The 20,829-nt window shown below is 47.0% G+C and overlaps 1 protein-coding gene across 1 annotated transcript; it reads right to left on the reverse strand.

Annotated features, from left to right (window-relative positions):
• Positions 1-1,009: 1,009 nt before the first annotated feature.
• On the reverse strand, positions 1,010-16,110 carry LOC306919584 (uncharacterized protein). Its single transcript, XM_079532344.1, has 5 exons — positions 15,763-16,110; positions 14,040-14,180; positions 8,712-8,852; positions 2,357-2,381; positions 1,010-1,825 (listed from the first exon to the last, which is right to left on the reverse strand). Exons 2-5 carry the CDS (start codon positions 14,177-14,179, stop codon positions 1,820-1,822), a joined length of 312 nt encoding a protein of 103 aa, XP_079388470.1. The 5' UTR covers position 14,180; positions 15,763-16,110; the 3' UTR covers positions 1,010-1,819.
• Positions 16,111-20,829: the final 4,719 nt, after the last annotated feature.

Here is a 20,829-nt window from a genome sequence, read left to right on the forward strand (position 1 = left end):
TTCATAGATTGAACCCATTGTAATTTAGGCTGCTTGTTTGATTGATTGATTGATTGAAGAATTTATTAACAGTTTGCAGAATTACAGTACATTTCAAGCACAAACTCAATACAAAGGCTGTTAACTGTGAGTGGACGACCCAATTAAGCATTACACTTGTTTCCAACAGGGTCCACCATGTTCAAATCATCAAAACATTTAGAGACGTACAAATAGACACTTCTATAGACAGAACAGGAATTCATCAAAAAGGAGGTAAAAAGGGAAAAGAAATATATACAGTGAGGGGAAAAAAGGGGGGGGCGGGGGGGGGATTCAGATTTTACGGGGGCCAGTTTCTAATTGCAGCCATCCGTAGGTGCCCTTTGAGAGCGGTTTTGAAGGAGTCAAGGGATTCGCATGTCTTAATGACAGTTGGTAGGGCGTTCCACATTTTGGTGGCATAGGAGCGAAAAGAATTTAGTCCCTTGTTTGTGCCGAATCTGGGTTGTACATGGTTCGTTGCACTCCCTCTGGTGTTGTGGGTGTGGACTTCGTTAACATTAAGGAAGTATCTAGACAGGTACATGGGTATCTTGGTGGTGTATCGAATCTTGTGGACCAGACCCATTGCAAGTTGCTGTACTCTGTCGTCGACCCTAAGCCATTCCAGCCTGTCGAAGTGGGCAAGTGGGCAAGTGGGCAAGTGGGTTTCTTGTGTTTGTTGACACCAACAGAGAAAGAAGCATGTTATTATTATTTTCTTATGAACACCAGACTCTGCACAACAAGCTATCAAAAAAAAGAGAATACAGAAGAAACATTTGGAGAGGAACTTTGAAGTCTGTCAGGGACAGCTATGGGTGTAGTAGTGAAATATTACACGTCACCACCAACCAGTTCATTCATTGAGCTGACTACAAGTAAAACAAACATTACACTAATCTACTAATGTGGTAGACAATTAGTAGACAATAAAACACTGGATAAAACTAAGATACACAATAAAACATCAGCGACTGCAGTAATAAACACAGATCAAATAATTTAAGGGCACTGACATTTTTACCAATGCATTTCCAAAATATTTACAGGAAAATGTAACAATAATTCAGTGCAATGATGAGTCTCTTAGTCCTATGTGCAACAATGATCGAGGGCAGTGTAGCAACAATAACCCAAAGACAGGCAGTGTAGCAACAATAAAGCATAGAATATAGAACGGTATAATTCTATTCCAAATGTTGTGCCTAATCTTTGCTACACCACCACCTATCCTAGGACATAGGATCATAGATTCTACATTTGTATAATAATAATATAACATAATATTTGTTACCCATAAACATGTTTGGTTCACAAGCTGTAACAATTATACATTTCAGTTCTCAACTCTGTAACTTTCACTTAAGTTGCAACTGAACAAGACATCAGTTGAATAAAAACAGGCTTCCATCTGGACACAGAATGGACGTCTTCCTGAGCTGTAGCAGACTTTAAGCGGCGTGTCTGTCCACCAAAGTGCTATTTGTTTAAGGTTAGCACTGAATGAGTGTGACAATGATGGCCTAAAGTTTGGCTGAATGAGTGTGACGAGGCTCACTGCATCGTCACACTCATATGTGGTGAAATATGTGCTGCATGCTCCTATTGAAAACGATTCAAATCATGCTCTGTGCTCAGGAAAATAAATAAAATAACCATGGTGGACCCGTTTTGGACATTCAGCTGTCACCGTTTATCCGCTAGCCTGGAGAAAACCTGACTATCAATTCATGCTGGGCTGAGCTCTCATCTCTAGTTTGTTTGGCTCCACTCACTGCAATCGTGTCCCACTCCATTACACCTTGAACAGGAGAGAGCAGAATATTAGTTAAGAACAGATAGAACATAGTACTGAAATCACCCTATATTGGTCTTGTGTTTTTTCCCAATGAAAATAACTGGGTCGTATTATAATCAGGGACTAGACTATTTGACATTCAATGTTCTTTTTCCACAAATGAGTCTTGAAAAATGAGGGTCGTCTTATAATCAGATTCGTCTTATATTCGGCACAATAATTCATTCCAATCTCTAGCTGGGAAATGGTTTTGAATGAAGTGAGAGTGCATGCATGCTTGTCAAAGTTACTGACAGTTACTGACATTCTAAGAATTTCTAACCACAAATACTGATTAATAACAACACAAAACAAGCTACAGTTATTTGGTAGCAGAAATGAAACAGTACAGGATTGTTCACTTTTTTTGTGTGTGTGTGTGTGTGTGTGTGTGTGTGTGTGTGTGTGTGTGTGTGTGTGTGTGTGTGTGTGTGTGTGAGATCGTAGTTCAGTTCTTTCAGGTTTTTCTTCAGATTTTCCATCCTGGCCTCGTACCTCTCTTTCCAGCTCCAGGCATTCCCTACAGGGAGAAGAAAAATGTCACCGTTAACTTCCCACAAGTTGTAAATAATAATAATAACTAGAAAAAGTGCCCTTCCGGGCACAGGTCTGCACCAGGAGGATAGGAGTGTGTGTGATGTTTGGCAAAATGTTTAGGAGGATGTTTTTATTTTATTTGTTTTTGCAACAATTTTCTTCATTTTGTTGAGGAAATGCAGAGCCAGATCACTCATAGCATCTCTGAGGATAGAATTCTGGATGAGCAGGACATGTGCAGCATTTTGTACAAAACGGGCCACTCCTGAAAAAATGTAAGCACGGTGCACATAACGCTGTTAAACCCATCGAGACCTGAGAACACATTAGACCAAATGTCCTGAAAATCAATCCTGACGCTTTTCTGAAAAAAATCAGTGGTGCTCAAACTTTTTCATGTCAAGGATCCCCAAATGATCTGTATTTGGCCACCGACCCCCATCTGAAAATATTTTCCCTCGTCTACCCAGAAGCAAATATTTGAGTTAAAAAGTTCGCTGTGAAAGAATATATATTCAAAGATTTGTAACCATAGTTTTATGTTCGGGTAAATGTCTTTGACTTATTCCCCCTCATACAAATACTTTTTTTCATGAATTTATGAGTTTCTCTGAGGGAAGGAATGTATTGGCTGACTCACCAGGTAGAGCATTATGATTTAGGTTTTGCTACATTTACCAAGCTTTATGACACCATGGTTTCTTCCATTTTGTTTTATGCAGCAGGTGTGTGGGGCTTTGAGGAGGCTACCGAATGTAAAAACATTCAGAGTAGAGCTTTGAGGTGTTTTCTCGGGGTGCATAAGTATACCACTAAGTTGGCCATTGAAGGTGACACAGGTTGGGAAAGCTGCCTGACAAGGCAGAGAAGTGAAATGATCAGATTATGGAATCGCCTTATCCAACTGCCAGAAGAGAGGTTTACGAAAATTATATTTAATTGGAATAAAAGATGTAATCATCCGTGGATAAGAGAGGTCTCCTCAATTTTCTCACTTTCTGATTTAAACATATATTTTTTAAATAACCTTCATTGTAACATTAATACAGTCAAATATAAACTGTCAATGTTACATCAGCAGCAATGGAGGGTGGACATTGTGAAAAAAGCTAAATTAAGAAGTTATATTCAATTCAAAGAGGACTACATGACTGAACCTTATGTTGCATTTATTTAAAAAGAGGACAGAGGTCCCTCTGTGCCCAGTTAAGATCTGGTGCTTTACCTCTGGCAGTTGAGGTTGGCAGATATAGCGTGTGAAAATGTGTACATCACCAAGAGGGGGGCGGCGTCTGAAAAGCTAGGGACGGCCCTCTCGTGGGCATTCAATTCTAGCCCACATCACTCAGAATAGAGTGACGGTGGTATGTTTTTGTAAATATTGAGCTCGTTCTAGGCGACAACATAGTGAACCAACACCAGGATGGATAGAAAGAACGTCGGGCACAAATACATTACAAGGACAAGGAAAATGTTGTGAACAAACACGGCTGTGACTTAACAAGCGATCGTTAACTGTGTCTGTTAAGAGAGAGAGGCAGAGAAGAGTGGCTTTGCTCAACTTGATTTATACTTATATTCTCCACTCTGATGAAGGTACATGTTCGATATATCATGCAGCCTTACTTATTAGCCTATATTTTGTCTTTAAAAAAAACAATTCATAATCGATTTTCGATTATGAAATATTAAAATCGATTTCGGAGACTCCGACGATTAATCGGAAAATCGATGAATCGGCGGCATCCCTAATCCATAAGTAACTGTCTATGTATTTTGTGTATATGTATCATTATGTATGTACAATTGTGTGAGTGTCTTGTAAGCCTGTGCGGGCTGGGCATCTTATGATGTAGGGCATCTTATGATGTAGGACACTTTAATAAAAACTCTATCTATATATATATCTATATGCACACGTTTTTTCAATTATTCAAAAATAGACGAGCTATGAGCTTGTATATCTGCTATTTTCAACAGCTAAGGTTTAATAATGGTTAAAAGGTCTTAATGTCCTAAATTAGCGGGATGAACGAGGAACATGTTTGACTGCTACCAACTTCTTGGTGTACTTGGTATCCTAGTGTCTTGAAGCATTACATTACACAGTCTCTCTGCATTCCATGTATGTGAATACTTTGCTTATTTTAAGTTGCTCTGCTTATGCCTAAAATGTAAATCGTATACTGTAATCTTTCTAATCTAAACGTCATTTTCTTGCTGTTATTTTTTATTTTATCCCACGATTTTGCAACCCATTTTTTTCACCCAGTGTCAATTATCTAATGTAATCCTGGGCGCTACACTTCCTCTGCCAACATGGGGGGGGGGGGGGGGGGGGGGCAGAGGCAGGAATTAAATCATATTAATAAAACATATGTTCGGAGACACAATTAATGTGTCTCACATGCATGTACAAAATATATATTGGACTTTAGCACATAGCTTTACAACCTCACCAACCTTATCCAAAAACTATTAAAATATAAGGCCTTCTACAGCAAGCAACTCATTCCTCTCCTAACGTCATGCGCTGGGCCTGGGTGATACAATGAATCAGATTAGTAATACTATTGCAAATGAATTGTTTTATTATAAATAAATAAAATAAAACAATTGCAAATAAATGCACAGATCATTTGTCTCGAGATCTGTAGCTTCGAGATCCGCCAGGGAAGAAAAGAGAGGGGAAACGAAAGTTTAAAAAGTACATTTGTGTTGATTTCTTTCGCTGGTTCAACTTCTGCCTCTTCTGAGTTGGAGCGCAATGAGCGCATGCATGCAGAAGCAGCGCATGTGCGCGCAAACGCGTGCATGTGCGCTCAAGAGCGAGCTTGCGCAATGCATTATGGGGCAGATTTGCTTCGCTGTGTTTTTGTAGTGACCATCGGATGGTCCCTACAATTCCCGGTGCATTGTGGGATACTTCAGTCCACTACATTAGGGTGCAAAAATGCTCACTACATATTCGGACACTATAACAAAATGGCGGAACATGGGGCATAGGGGCAACATGGGGCATAGGGAATGAATTCGAACGCAGCCAGGGAGAACATGTGAGGGTACCTACCCTAGGGGACACGGGGAGAACATGTGAGGGTACCTACCCTAGGGGACACGGGGAGAACATGTGAGGGTACCTACCCTAGGGGACACGGGGAGAAAATGTGAGGGTACCTACCCTAGGGGACACGGGGAGAACATGTGAGGGTAACTACCCTAGGGGACACGGGGAGAACATGTGAGGGTACCTACCCTAGGGGACACGGGGAGAACATGTGAGGGTACCTACCCTAGGGGACACGGGGAGAACATGTGAGGGTACCTACCCTAGGGGACACGGGGAGAACATGTGAGGGTACCTACCCTAGGGGACACGGGGAGAACATGTGAGGGTACCTCCCCCTGTTAGACATTTTCATATTTACGGAATATTTGCGGAATGTGCCATTTTTAAAGTTTTCAAAATGTATAAACATCTCTTGAAAATAGCAGATCTACAAGCTCACAATGTGTCACGATGTATTGGAAATTGAAAACACTAAGGGTCGCCCACCTGCCCCTGGCAGCTAAATAAAACACTACGGGTTGCCCACCTGCCCCTGGCAGCTAAATAAAACACTAAGGGTCGCCCACCTGCCCCTGGCAGCTAAATAAAACACTAAGGGTTGCCCACCTGCCCCTGGCAGCTAAATAAAACACTAAGGGTTGCCCACCTGCCCCTGGCAGCTAAATAAAACACTAAGGGTCGCCCACCTGCCCCTGGCAGGTAAATAAAACACTAAGGGTCGCCCACCTGCCCCTGGTTGCTAAATAAAACACTAAGGGTTGCCCACCTGCCCCTGGCCGCTAAATAAAACACTAAGGGTTGCCCACCTGCCCCTGGCAGCTAAATAAAACACTAAGGGTCGCCCACCTGCCCCTGGCAGGTAAATAAAACACTAAGGGTTGCCCACCTGCCCCTGGCCGCTAAATAAAACACTAAGGGTTGCCCACCGGCCCCTGGCAGCTAAATAAAACACTAAGGGTCGCCCACCTGCCCCTGGCCACTAAATAAAACACTAACCCCCTTTCTGAAACCAGCTCCTCGCCACTCGCTCTACACACTTGCCCTCGATATGCGCGTTCACGCGAGGCTGCGCCATATTAAGTGTCGTCCGAAACCAAGCAGCCTTGAGTGGAAGTGGCTTATAAAGCCCTCAAGAGCGAGTCTGTGCCGATCTAGACTCGATTGCCTTGTGCAGCCCTGCTCTCTGTCCGCATGGAAACCGCGACCTACAAATGTAAGAACCACCACAAATAAATGATAAATAAACTCCTCCTAAACAATCTTCATCTGATGCAGAATAGACAATGCTCCAACTGATGTTCACAAGGGCTCTTTATTTACCCCACCGTGAAAAAACTATAAATGAAACCACACAAACAAAACAACTTTTAACACAATGATTTATAAACACCATGGATGTATATGACATCGCATCACGCTGTATTTCCTTTTTCCATATTAATGAAATCCACATGTCACACAAACATACACGATGCAATGCAATATAACTGTACAAACAAAATAACAGGTAACACAATTGCATGATGGTAACCATGGCAACGAATGGTGTCTGTTTCCTGTTTCTGCACAAGGAGGGCGAGTGTATTTCCAAACAGTTTTTTATACCCAAGCACCCTAATAAAGAGAACTTGATTCAGCTGGAGGGGAACTTCCTGACGAGGGACCCTCCCGAGAGCACTTCAAGTCAAGGGACTGGTTTCAGAAAGGGCCTAAGGGTTGCCCAACCTGCCCCTGGTCACTAAATAAAACACTAAGGGTTGCCCACCTGCCCCTGGCCGCTAAATAAAACACTAAGGGTTGCCGACCTGCCCCTGGCAGCTAAATAAAACTCTAAGGGTTGCCCACCTGCCCCTGGCCGCTAAATAAAACACTAAGGGTTGCCCACCTGCCCCTGGCCGCTAAATAAAACACTAAGGGTTGCCGACCTGCCCCTGGCAGCTAAATAAAACACTAAGGGTTGCCGACCTGCCCCTGGCAGCTAAATAAAACAATAAGGGTTGCCGACCTGCCCCTGGCAGCTAAATAAAACACTAAGGGTTGCCCACCTGCCCATGGCCGCTAAATAAAACACTAAGGGTTGCCCACCTGCCCCTGGCCGCTAAATAAAACACTAAGGGTTGCCCACCTGCCCCTGGCAGCTAAATAAAACACTAAGGGTTGCCCACCTGCCCCTGGCCGCTAAATAAAACACTAAGGGTTGCCCACCTGCCCCTGGCAGCTAAATAAAACACTAAGGGTTGCCCACCTGCCCCTGGCAGCTAAATAAAACACTAAGGGTTGCCCACCTGCCCCTGGCCGCTAAATAAAACACTAAGGGTTGCCCACCTGCCCCTGGCAGCTAAATAAAACTAAGGGTCGCCCATCTGCCCCTGGCAGCTAAATACAACACTAAAGGTCACCCACCTGCCCCTGGCAGCTAAATAAAAAGCTAAGGGTCGCCCACCTGCCCCTGGCAGCTAAATAAAACACTAAGGGTCGCCCACCTGCCCCTGGCAGCTAAATAAAACACTAAGGGTCGCCCACCTGCCCCTGGCAGCTAAATGGGTTAACGTTGCCTGTGATGACACCACCAAAGCCAACATTTAACACAGGACTGCAGGCATCTATAGATGATGTTTTCTGAGATAGTATTTTCAATAAGATTAGTTTTGTTACCTAGGGGACACAGGGAGAACATGTGAGGGTACCTACCCTAGGGGACACGGGGAGAACATGTGAGGGTACCTACCCTAGGGGACACGGGGAGAACATTTGAGGGTACCTACCCTAGGGGACACAGGGAGAACATGTGAGGGTACCTACCCTAGGGGACACGGGGAGAACATGTGAGGGTACCTACCCTAGGGGACACAGGGAGAACATGTGAGGGTAACTACCCTAGGGGACACGGGGAGAACATGTGAGGGTACCTACCCAGTAAACACTCCCCCTGCTAGACATTTTCATATTTACGGAATATTTGCGGAATGTGCCATTTTTAAAGTTTTCAAAATGTATAAACATCTCTTGAAAATAGCAGATCTACAAGCTCACAATGTGTCACGATGTATTGGAAATTGAAAATACTCAAATAAAGTACAAATTCCTCAAAATTGTACTTAAGTACAACGTTGTTGTGCAACAACATATTAATTAACCGTAAGCACCAGGGAACCTGTGTGTGTGTGTGTGTGTGTGTGTGTGTGTGTGTGTGTGTGTGTGTGTGTGTGTGTGTGCGCATGTGCGTGCGTGCGTGCATCTTACCTGTAGTGAGCAGGGCACTCTGGTCCATCAGGCTCCTGGGGCTCTTCGGGGGCCATGATGAAGACTGTATGTTCTCCCCCATGGGTCTCATCCAGGTCTATCAGCCTCACATCCTCTGGCTTCTCCACGTCCACCTGCATGCTAACAGACACACACAGACCCAACAAGACAGATCCGCTGTTAAAGTAATAGTAGTAGACCACAGCTGACTTTTAGCCTCTTTTTGGGAGAAATTACAGTAAATCAAGTCACTTCGTGTTGGCTTACGGCTCTGTTGGCAGGTAAATAAATCCCCTGGAAGGTAAATAAAACACTACGGGTTGCCCACCTTATATAAAACACTAAGTGTTGCCCACCTGCCCCTGGCAGCTAAATAAAACACTAAGGGTTGCCCACCTGCCCCTGGCAGCTAAATAAAACACTACGGGTTGCCCACCTGCCCCTGGCAGCTAAATAAAACACTAAGGGTTGCCCACTTGCCCCTGGCAGCTAAATAAAACACTAAGTGTCGCCCACCTGCCCCTGGCAGCTAAATAAAACACTAAGGGTTGCCAACCTGCCCCTGGCAGCTAAATAAAACACTAAGGGTCGCCAACCTGCCCATGGCAGCTAAATAAAACACTAAGGGTCACCCACCTGCCCCTGGCAGCTAAATAAAACACTAAGGGTCGCCCACCTGCCCCTGGCAGCTAAATAAAACACTAAGGGTCGCCAACCTGCCCCTGGCAGCTAAATAAAACACTACGGGTCGCCCACCTGCCCCTGGCAGCTAAATAAAACACTAAGGGTTGCCCACTGCCCCTGGCAGCTAAATAAAACACTAAGGGTCGCCCACCTGCCCCTGGCAGCTAAATAAAACACTAAGGGTCGCCCACCTGCCCCTGGCAGCTAAATAAAACACTAAGGGTCGCCCACCTGCCCCTGGCCGCTAAATAAAACACTAACCCCCTTTCTGAAACCAGCTCCTCGCCACTCGCTCTACACACTTGCCCTCGATATGCGCGTTCGCGCGAGGCTGCGCCATATTAAGTGTCGTCCGAAACCAAGCAGCCTTGAGTGGAAGTGGCTTATAAAGCCCTCAAGAGCGAGTCTGTGCCGATCTAGACTCGATTGCCTTGTGCAGCCCTGCTCTCTGTCCGCATGGAAACCGCGACCTACAAATGTAAGAACCACCACAAATAAATGATAAACAATCTTCATCTGATGCAGAATAGACAATGCTCCAACTGATGTTCACAAGGGCTCTTTATTTACCCCACCGTGAAAAAACTATAAATGAAACCACACAAACAAAACAACTTTTAACACAATGATTTATAAACACCATGGATGTATATGACATCGCATCACGCTGTATTTCCTTTTTCCATATTAATGAAATCCACATGTCACACAAACATACACGATGCAATGCAATATAACTGTACAAACAAAATAACAGGTAACACAATTGCATGATGGTAACCATGGCAACGAATGGTGTCTGTTTCCTGTTTCTGCACAAGGAGGGCGAGTGTATTTCCAAACAGTGTTTTATACCCATGCACCCTAATCAAGGGAACTTGATTCAGCTGGAGGGGAACTTCCTGACGAGGGAACCTCCCGAGAGCACTTCAAGTCAAGGGACTGGTTTCAGAAAGGGGCTAAGGGTTGCCCACCTGCCCCTGGTCGCTAAATAAAACACTAAGGGTTGCCCACCTGCCCCTGGCCGCTAAATAAAACACTAAGGGTTGCCCACCTGCCCCTGGCAGCTAAATAAAACACTAAGGGTTGCCCACCTGCCCCTGGCCGCTAAATAAAACACTAAGGGTTGCCCACCTGCCCCTGGCCGCTAAATAAAACACTAAGGGTTGCCCACCTGCCCCTGGCAGCTAAATAAAACACTAAGGGTTGCCCACCTGCCCCTGGCCGCTAAATAAAACACTAAGGGTTGCCCATCTGCCCCTGGCAGCTAAATAAAACTAAGGGTCGCCCACCTGCCCCTGGCAGCTAAATACAACACTAAAGGTCACCCACCTGCCCCTGGCAGCTAAATAAAACACTAAGGGTCGCCCACCTGCCCCTGGCAGCTAAATAAAACACTAAGGGTCGCCCACCTGCCCCTGGCAGCTAAATAAAAAGCTAAGGGTCGCCCACCTGCCCCTGGCAGCTAAATAAAACACTAAGGGTCACCCACCTGCCCCTGGCAGCTAAATAAAACACTAAGGGTTGCCCACTTGCCCCTGGCAGCTAAATAAAACACTAAGTGTCGCCCACCTGCCCCTGGCAGCTAAATAAAACACTAAGGGTTGCCCACCTGCCCCTGGCAGCTAAATAAAACACTAAGGGTCGCCAACCTGCCCCTGGCAGCTAAATAAAACACTAAGGGTCACCCACCTGCCCCTGGCAGCTAAATAAAACACTAAGGGTCGCCCACCTGCCCCTGGCAGCTAAATAAAACACTAAGGGTCGCCAACCTGCCCCTGGCAGCTAAATAAAACACTACGGGTCGCCCACCTGCCCCTGGCAGCTAAATAAAACACTAAGGGTTGCCCACTGCCCCTGGCAGCTAAATAAAACACTAAGTGTCGCCCACCTGCCCCTGGCAGCTAAATAAAACACTAAGGGTCGCCCACCTGCCCCTGGCAGCTAAATAAAACACTAAGGGTCGCCCACCTGCCCCTGGCCGCTAAATAAAACACTAACCCCCTTTCTGAAACCAGCTCCTCGCCACTCGCTCTACACACTTGCCCTCGATATGCGCGTTCACGCGAGGCTGCGCCATATTAAGTGTCGTCCGAAACCAAGCAGCCTTGAGTGGAAGTGGCTTATAAAGCCCTCAAGAGCGAGTCTGTGCCGATCTAGACTCGATTGCCTTGTGCAGCCCTGCTCTCTGTCCGCATGGAAACCGCGACCTACAAATGTAAGAACCACCACAAATAAATGATAAATAAACTCCTCCTAAACAATCTTCATCTGATGCAGAATAGACAATGCTCCAACTGATGTTCACAAGGTCTCTTTATTTACCCCACCGTGAAAAAACTATAAATGAAACCACACAAACAAAACAACTTTTAACACAATGATTTATAAACACCATGGATGTATATGACATCGCATCACGCTGTATTTCCTTTTTCCATATTAATGAAATCCACATGTCACACAAACATACACGATGCAATGCAATATAACTGTACAAACAAAATAACAGGTAACACAATTGCATGATGGTAACCATGGCAACGAATGGTGTCTGTTTCCTGTTTCTGCACAAGGAGGGCGAGTGTATTTCCAAACAGTGTTTTATACCCATGCACCCTAATCAAGAGAACTTGATTCAGCTGGAGGGGAACTTCCTGACGAGGGAACCTCCCGAGAGCACTTCAAGTCAAGGGACTGGTTTCAGAAAGGGGCTAAGGGTTCAGTTTCAGTTTCAGTTTATTTTCTCACCTGCCCCTCACCTGCCCCTGGTCGCTAAATAAAACACTAAGGGTTGCCCACCTGCCCCTGGCCGCTAAATAAAACACTAAGGGTTGCCCACCTGCCCCTGGCAGCTAAATAAAACACTAAGGGTTGCCCACCTGCCCCTGGCCGCTAAATAAAACACTAAGGGTTGCCCACCTGCCCCTGGCCGCTAAATAAAACACTAAGGGTTGCCCACCTGCCCCTGGCAGCTAAATAAAACACTAAGGGTTGCCCACCTGCCCCTGGCCGCTAAATAAAACACTAAGGGTTGCCCATCTGCCCCTGGCAGCTAAATAAAACTAAGGGTCGCCCACCTGCCCCTGGCAGCTAAATACAACACTAAAGGTCACCCACCTGCCCCTGGCAGCTAAATAAAACACTACGGGTCGCCCACCTGCCCCTGGCAGCTAAATAAAACACTAAGGGTCGCCCACCTGCCCCTGGCAGCTAAATAAAAAGCTAAGGGTCGCCCACCTGCCCCTGGCAGCTAAATAAAACACTAAGGGTCACCCACCTGCCCCTGGCAGCTAAATAAAACACTAAGGGTCGCCCACCTGCCCCTGGCAGCTAAATAAAACACTAAGGGTCGCCCACCTGCCCCTGGCAGCTAAATAAAACACTAAGGGTCGCCCACCTGCCCCTGGCCGCTAAATAAAACACTAAGGGTCGCCTACCTGCCCCTGGCAGCTAAATAAAACACTAAGGGTCGCCCACCTGCCCCTGGCAGCTAAATAAAACACTAAGGGTCGCCCACCTGCCCCTGGCAGCTAAATAAAACACTAAGGGTCGCCCACCTGCCCCTGGCAGCTAAATAAAACACTAAGGGTCGCCCACCTGCCCCTGGCAGCTAAATAAAACACTAAGGGTCCCCCACCTGCCCCTGGCAGCTAAATGGGTTAACGTTGCCTGTGATGACACCACCAAAGCCAACATTTAACACAGGACTGCAGGCATCTATAGATGATGTTTTCTGAGATAGTATTTTCAATAAGATTAGTTTTGTTACCTAGGGGACACGGGGAGAACATGTGAGGGTACCTACCCTAGGGGACACGGGGAGAACATGTGAGGGTACCTACCCTAGGGGACACGGGGAGAACATGTGAGGGTACCTACCCTAGGGGACACAGGGAGAACATGTGAGGGTACCTACCCTAGGGGACACGGGGAGAACATGTGAGGGTACCTACCCTAGGGGAAACAGGGAGAACATGTGAGGGTACCTACCCTAGGGGACACGGGGAGAACATGTGAGGGTACCTACCCTAGGGGACACGGGGAGAACATGTGAGGGTACCTACCCTAGGGGACACGGGGAGAACATGTGAGGGTACCTACCCTAGGGGACACAGGGAGAACATGTGAGGGTACCTACCCTAGGGGACACGGGGAGAACATGTGAGGGTACCTACCCTAGGGGAAACATGGAGAACATGTGAGGGTACCTACCCTAGGGGACATGGGGAGACCATGTGAGGGTACCTACCCAGTAAACACTCCCCCTGCTAGACATTTTCATATTTACGGAATATTTGCGGAATGTGCCATTTTTAAAGTTTTCAAAATGTATAAACATCTCTTGAAAATAGCAGATCTACAAGCTCACAATGTGTCACGATGTATTGGAAATTGAAAATACTCAAATAAAGTACAAATTCCTCAAAATTGTACTTAAGTACAACGTTGTTGTGCAACAACATATTAATTAACCGTAAGCACCAGGGAACCTGTGTGTGTGTGTGTGTGTGTGTGTGTGTGTGTGTGTGTGTGTGTGTGTGTGTGTGTGTGTGTGTGTGTGTGTGTGTGTGTGTGTGTGTGTGTGTGTGTGTGTGTGTGTGTGTGCGCGCGCACGTGCGTGCGTGCGTGCGTGCATCTTACCTGTAGTGAGCAGGGCACTCTGGTCCATCAGGCTCCTGGGGCTCTTCGGGGGCCATGATGAAGACTGTATGTTCTCCCCCATGGGTCTCATCCAGGTCTATCAGCCTCACATCCTCTGGCTTCTCCACGTCCACCTGCATGCTAACAGACACACACAGACCCAACAAGACAGATCCGCTGTTAAAGTAATAGTAGTAGACCACAGCTGACTTTTAGCCTCTTTTTGGGAGAAATTACAGTAAATCAAGTCACTTCGTGTTGGCTTACGGCTCTGTTGGCAGGTAAATAAATCCCCTGGAAGGTAAATAAAACACTACGGGTTGCCCACCTGCCCCTGGCAGCTAAATAAAACACTAAGTGTTGCCCACCTGCCCCTGGCAGCTAAATAAAACACTAAGGGTTGCCCACCTGCCCCTGGCAGCTAAATAAAACACTACGGGTTGCCCACCTGCCCCTGGCAGCTAAATAAAACACTAAGGGTTGCCCACCTGCCCCTGGCAGCTAAATAAAACACTAAGTGTCGCCCACCTGCCCCTGGCAGCTAAATAAAACACTAAGGGTTGCCCACCTGCCCCTGGCAGCTAAATAAAACACTAAGGGTCGCCAACCTGCCCCTGGCAGCTAAATAAAACACTAAGGGTCACCCACCTGCCCCTGGCAGCTAAATAAAACACTAAGGGTCGCCCACCTGCCCCTGGCAGCTAAATAAAACACTAAGGGTCGCCAACCTGCCCCTGGCAGCTAAATAAAACACTAAGGGTCGCCCACCTGCCCCTGACAGCTACAAAAAACACTAAGGGTTGCCCACCTGCCCCTGGCAGCTAAATAAAACACTACGGGTTGCCCACCTGCCCCTGGCAGCTAAATAAAACACTAAGGGTTGCCCACCTGCCCCTGGCAGCTAAATAAAACACTAAGTGTCGCCCACCTGCCCCTGGCAGCTAAATAAAACACTAAGGGTTGCCCACCTGCCCCTGGCAGCTAAATAAAACACTAAGGGTCGCCAACCTGCCCCTGGCAGCTAAATAAAACACTAAGGGTCACCCACCTGCCCCTGGCAGCTAAATAAAACACTAAGGGTCGCCCACCTGCCCCTGGCAGCTAAATAAAACACTAAGGGTCGCCAACCTGCCCCTGGCAGCTAAATAAAACACTAAGGGTCGCCCACCTGCCCCTGGCAGCTAAATAAAACACTAAGGGTCGCCCACCTGCCCCTGGCAGCTAAATAAAACACTAAGGGTCGCCCACCTGCCCCTGGCAGCTAAATAAAACCCTAAGGGTCGCCCACCTGCCCAATCAAGGCTTTTTGAGCACCAGAATCAAGCTCTACCATAGTTTTCTGAAATGCCACTTTCTTTCTTTTTGTGATTGATTGAAGTATTTATTAACAGTTTTAGAATTACAGTACATTTCTTCAAGCACAACTCAGTACAAAGACTGCACTACAGTGGACGACACCATAAAGCATTACACTTGTTTACAAGAGGGTTCACCTTGTTGAATTCATCAAAACATTTAGAGACGTACAAATATACACTTCTATATAGCCAAAAACAGAAAATCATCATAAAGGAGGTAAAAAGGGGTAAAACGGGGTGGGGGGGATTCAGGTTTTACGGGGGCCAGTTTCTAATTGCAGCCGTCTGTAGCTGCTCTTTGAGAGCAGTTTTCAGGCCAACACTCCAAGTTACATTCTTATTGTATATAAACAAAACAAACATACCTTCCCCGATACTTCCTTCTGTTAGAAAACACACTTTAACATCTCCAAAGTGGGTTAAAGGTCTGGATGGTTCTAGTCTCGACTGTACTTGAAACTAATTAGCATTAGCGTTAGCATACTAAACAATCTGTCTTTAAACTTTGTGTAAATTAAATTCCTCCAGCTTCCACAACGCGCATCAGTCAGTCACTCTTTAGTTTATACACAGACTGTAAACAAAGACAACATAAAGTTAAACAAAGGTTTGTTCCGCTAGTTCACTACAAACTGACATTATTACAGACTTTCTCTGTTTTACGTTCACTCTCTGCTCTGTTTGTTGTTGTGTTTCCACCCGGACGACAGAGAGGGAGGGCTCGCCCGTGAGCTACTCTCTCTCGTCCGGGTTGAAACACTATTCTAGAGTTCTAGGCAAGGGGGCAGGCAGACTTTCCAACGTTGAAGCTCTGGGTCCTAGTGGTAGGAGGAGGGACTACAGGCGGACCCGTGGATTCATGACCGGGAAACCCCGTGCAGCTGGGCTTTAACGTTGAGCGCCCGGTTGCCCTACGTCACTCAGGACCTCAAAGTTGAGGTCCTGGGAGGGACTTCCGGCAGTCTTCCGGGTGCTTCAAAACGCCACTGAGCAACTTCCACTGACATGAATAGCTGGGGGGGCGGAGTTTCGCGCAGTTCAGTCTCTATTATATATATACTCTATGGTTCTAGGCAGCAGAAATCTCATAAATACTCGTTTAGATTTAGATCATAAACAGACACAATGACTGTAAAAACAAGAAAGAACAAAGACAAAAAAAATTATTTATTAATGTAGGCCTACCATGAATTATAACGTGAATTCTAATAGAATAACATCCGTTTTAATAAAAGGTTTAGTGATGAAACATAACATGAATTAGTTAATCTTCTGCTGCTTAACGACGACACTGTTATGAAACGACACATTTTTGGTTCTCTTTGTATTCTAAAGCCAGTCTTTATTAATAAACATATAATAATAATACTAATAATAATAATAATAATAATAATAATAATAATAATAATAATAATAATAATAATAATAATAATATATAAATACAAATAAATAGACTCGACCACCACCTGACTATAGAATCAACCTGGGGACCACCACCCTGACTATAGAATCAACCTGGGGACCACCACCCTGACTATAGAATCAACCTGGGGACCACCACCCTGACTATAGAATCAACCTGGGGACCACCACCCTGACTATAGAATCAACCTGGGGACCACCACCCTGACTATAGAATCAACCTTGGGACCACCACCCTGACTATAGAATCTACCTGGGGACCACCTGCCTGACTATAGAATCAACCTGGGGACCACCACCCTGACTATAGAATCAACCTGGGGACCACCACCCTGACTATAGAATCAACCTGGGGACCACCACCCTGACTATAGAATCAACCTGGGGACCACTGACTATAGAATCAACCTGGGGACCACCACCCTGACTATAGAATCAACCTGGGGACCACTGACTATAGAATCAACCTGGGGACCACCACCCTGACTATAGAATCAACCTGGGGACCACCACCCTGACTATAGAATCAACCTGGGGACCACCACCCTGACTATAGAATCAACCTGGGGACCACCACCCTGACTATAGAATCAACCTGGGGACCACTGACTATAGAATCAACCTGGGGACCACCACCCTAGAATCAACCTGGGGACCACCACCCTAGAATCAACATGGGGACCACCACCCTGACTATAGAATCAACCTGGGGACCACCACCCTGACTATAGAATCAACCTGGGGACCACCACCCTAGAATCAACCTGGGGACCACCACCCTAGAAACAACATGGGGACCACCACCCTGACTATAGAATCAACCTGGGGACCACCACCCTGACTATAGAATCAACCTGGGGACCACCACCCTGACTATAGAATCAACCTGGGGACCACCACCCTGACTATAGAATCAAACTGGGGACCACCACCCTGACTATAGAATCAACCTGGGGACCACCACCCTGACTATAGAATCAACCTGGGGACCACCACCCTGACTATAGAATCAACCTGGGGACCACCACCCTGACTATAGAATCAACCTGGGGACCACTGACTATAGAATCAACCTGGGGACCACCACCCTAGAATCAACCTGGGGACCACCACCCTAGAATCAACATGGGGACCACCACCCTGACTATAGAATCAACCTGGGGACCACCACCCTGACTATAGAATCAACCTGGGGACCACCACCCTAGAATCAACCTGGGGACCACCACCCTGACTATAGAATCAACCTGGGGACCACCACCCTGACTATAGAGTCAACCTGGGGACCACCACCCTAGAATCAACCTTGGGGACCACCACCCTAGAATCAACCTGGGAACCACCACCCTAGAATCAACCTGGGGACCACTGTACATGTATATGTTTCTCAACCATTGACTACTAATAATTTCCTAATAATAATGACTCAACCAGACAAAACGGTGCTCTTCCCTTTCTTGAGATTCTAACTCCCTTATTCTGTTGAATTTCTTGACCTCCAACTCGTCAGAAAAACTACATTTGGTCATCATAGGTCACCAGGTAATTCACTTCACTGTATCAACTATTGGAAAGAAAATTACAAAAATCAACAAATCCTACATTACTATATGCAAAATACGATAAGGGTATCGCAACAGGCCCACCTTTGCAGGTACTCGCTCCTGCGCCATCTGTGGGCCAGTGGCATCGCTCTCTCCGTCTCTCCTTCCCTCAAGGCACCGACGGGACTCTGCATGGCAGGGGCGTCCTCCTCCCCGAGCCAAGGCTAGGCTTGACCGCATACCTCAACTAGACAGGAGTTGGGTGGCTTCATACCTCAACTAGACAGGAGTTGGGTGGCTTCATACCTCAACTAGACAGGAGTTGGGTGGCTTCATACCTCAACTAGACAGGAGTTGGGTGGCTTCATACCTCAACTAGACAGGAGTTGGGTGGCTTCATACCTCAACTAGACAGGAGTTGGGTGGCTTCATACCTCAACTAGACAGGAGTTGGGTGGCTTCATACCTCAACTAGACAGGAGTTGGGTGGCTTCATACCTCAACTAGACAGGAGTTGGGTGGCTTCATACCTCAACTAGACAGGAGTTGGGTGGCTTCATACCTCAACTAGACAGGAGTTGGGTGGCTTCATACCTCAACTAGACAGGAGTTGGGTGGCTTCATACCTCAACTAGACAGGAGTTGGGTGGCTTCAGCAGGTTATCAAATGGGCACCCCCCTTCACTGGTGTTTCGTTGATTTAAGCCCATGAGACCTCGGAGGGGCTCAATGGAAGATCCAGCGTCCTGGCTCTACCTGCTGAACACCACCCAACTCCATATCTTTAGTCCTTCAGTAGGTCGGCTCTGCCACCGCACCTCTCTTTGTATCCAGATCCACCGTGATGCTTCCTCTGCCCGCGTAGTGATGTTGGCTACCAGCCGTTTACTAGCCAGCTCTTCGATCCCCAGCAGTCCGAGGGCTCTCCATAGTGACTGCCCAGCAAAGCCCCTGCAGCCCACCTCCACCGGCAGATTCCAGGCCTTTTTGCTGGCTCTCGAGGATGAGGGCTTGGTATTTCTTGAGCTTGCGCTCGTACGCTTCCTCCATCCTCTCTTCCCAGGGTACCGTCAGCTCGATAAGCACCACCTGTTCAGTACCTTTAGACTAGAGGACAATATCTGGTCGCAGGCTAGTGTGGGCTATCTCCTCTGGGAATTTGAGCTGCTTCTTCAGGTCGGCCCACATCTCCCAGTCGCTTGCCGTGGCCAGGACCCCTTTGCTCCTCCCTCCTGCTGCTGCACTTTCTCCTGCCCTGACAAAATGGATAAAGCGGGGCCCATCAGAAAGCTTTCTTGCCCTTGTCCTTGCCAGCTCGACACCCTCTGCCAACTGTGGATCTGATCGTGTCACCACCGGAACTTGCCATCTGCTAAGCTTGAGCAACATGAAGAGAGGACATGCTCGAGGTTAGCTATCCTTCCGCAGAGTGGAGGTTTGATGGAGTAGGCAGGAAATCATATACAGAATACAACAGGAACTTGATCCGGTGGCCTTCCATGCTCCAGATGTCCTGCCAGGTTAGAGCCCTCTCTCTCACACCCTCCCATATTGTCCAGCTGCCTTGTTTGTTCATGGCTACAGCCTTGACATGCCGGTTTTCCTCCTCAGCCTTTCGGACCTCTCTCTGCACCATGCCTCGCCGCTCCTTTGGGTCAGCTTTGTTCCAGCTTGTTCTGGTGGACCAACCCAGACCCAGCCTTCCCTGGGCTACCGACCCAACAATGTCAGCATGATACAGTCGATCTTCGGCCTCCTTCAGTGCTCTGCTGGCTGACCACTTTCGGCCTGTCCTGACAACAATGCCTGCCTCGCATACTCTCTCATCTTAGCTGTCTTGTAGCATCATGGCCTGGCGTGTTTTTGTCGCCTTGTACTCTTCCACCACGGATGTTATTGGCAGCTGTAGCTTGCTGCCTGTTAGGGCCAATGGAGCAGAAGCTTCTTGGGACGCCCAGCCATCTCCTCAAGTAAGTGTTCAGCTTCCTCTCCAGCCCCTCAACTGTGGAGACAGGTACCTCATAAACCAGGAGGGGCCAGAGCAGGGGTTACCAACATGGGGAGCACCCCATGTTGGTAACCCCAGGCCTTATACTTGCCCGGTAGGCCACTCTTCTCCAGAGATGTCATCCAAGTTTCTGCTTGGATAAGCATCTCCTTCACACTCTGCCTGTCATTGAGGTCAGCTCTGTACCACTTCCTCAAGCACTTCACAGGTTTCTCTTGGACAGTTGGGATGATGTTCTCTCCAATCTTGAACCGAAACCGGTCCTGGATACGCCCCTTCTTCAGTACTAGGCTTCTGGATTTTGCCGGTTTGAACTCCACCCTTGCCCAATTGGTGAGCTCAATCAAGTCCTCCAAAATCCAACCCTTCTGGCGTCGTCCATGAATGCTCTGATCGGCAGCATCTGGACGCCACTTGCAAGTACTGCACCTCGACGCAACTTCTCTGCTGACTTGACG

Source organism: Electrona antarctica, assembly GCF_951216825.1.
Source record: "Electrona antarctica genome assembly, contig: scaffold_135, whole genome shotgun sequence".
NCBI classification, from domain to species: domain Eukaryota; kingdom Metazoa; phylum Chordata; class Actinopteri; order Myctophiformes; family Myctophidae; genus Electrona; species Electrona antarctica.

Excerpts from the sequence above, each read along its gene's own strand:
- LOC306919584 (XM_079532344.1), bottom strand. The coding sequence starts at position 14,179 with ATGCAGGTGGACGTGGAGAAGCCAGAGGATGTGAGGCTGATAGACCTG. Across the intron at positions 8,853-14,039 it reads GAGTGCCCTGCTCACTACAG|CATGCAGGTGGACGTGGAGA; the intron begins GTAAGATGCACG and ends TGTGTCTGTTAG. Across the intron at positions 2,382-8,711 it reads GAGTGCCCTGCTCACTACAG|GGAATGCCTGGAGCTGGAAA; the intron begins GTAAGATGCACG and ends TTCTCCCTGTAG.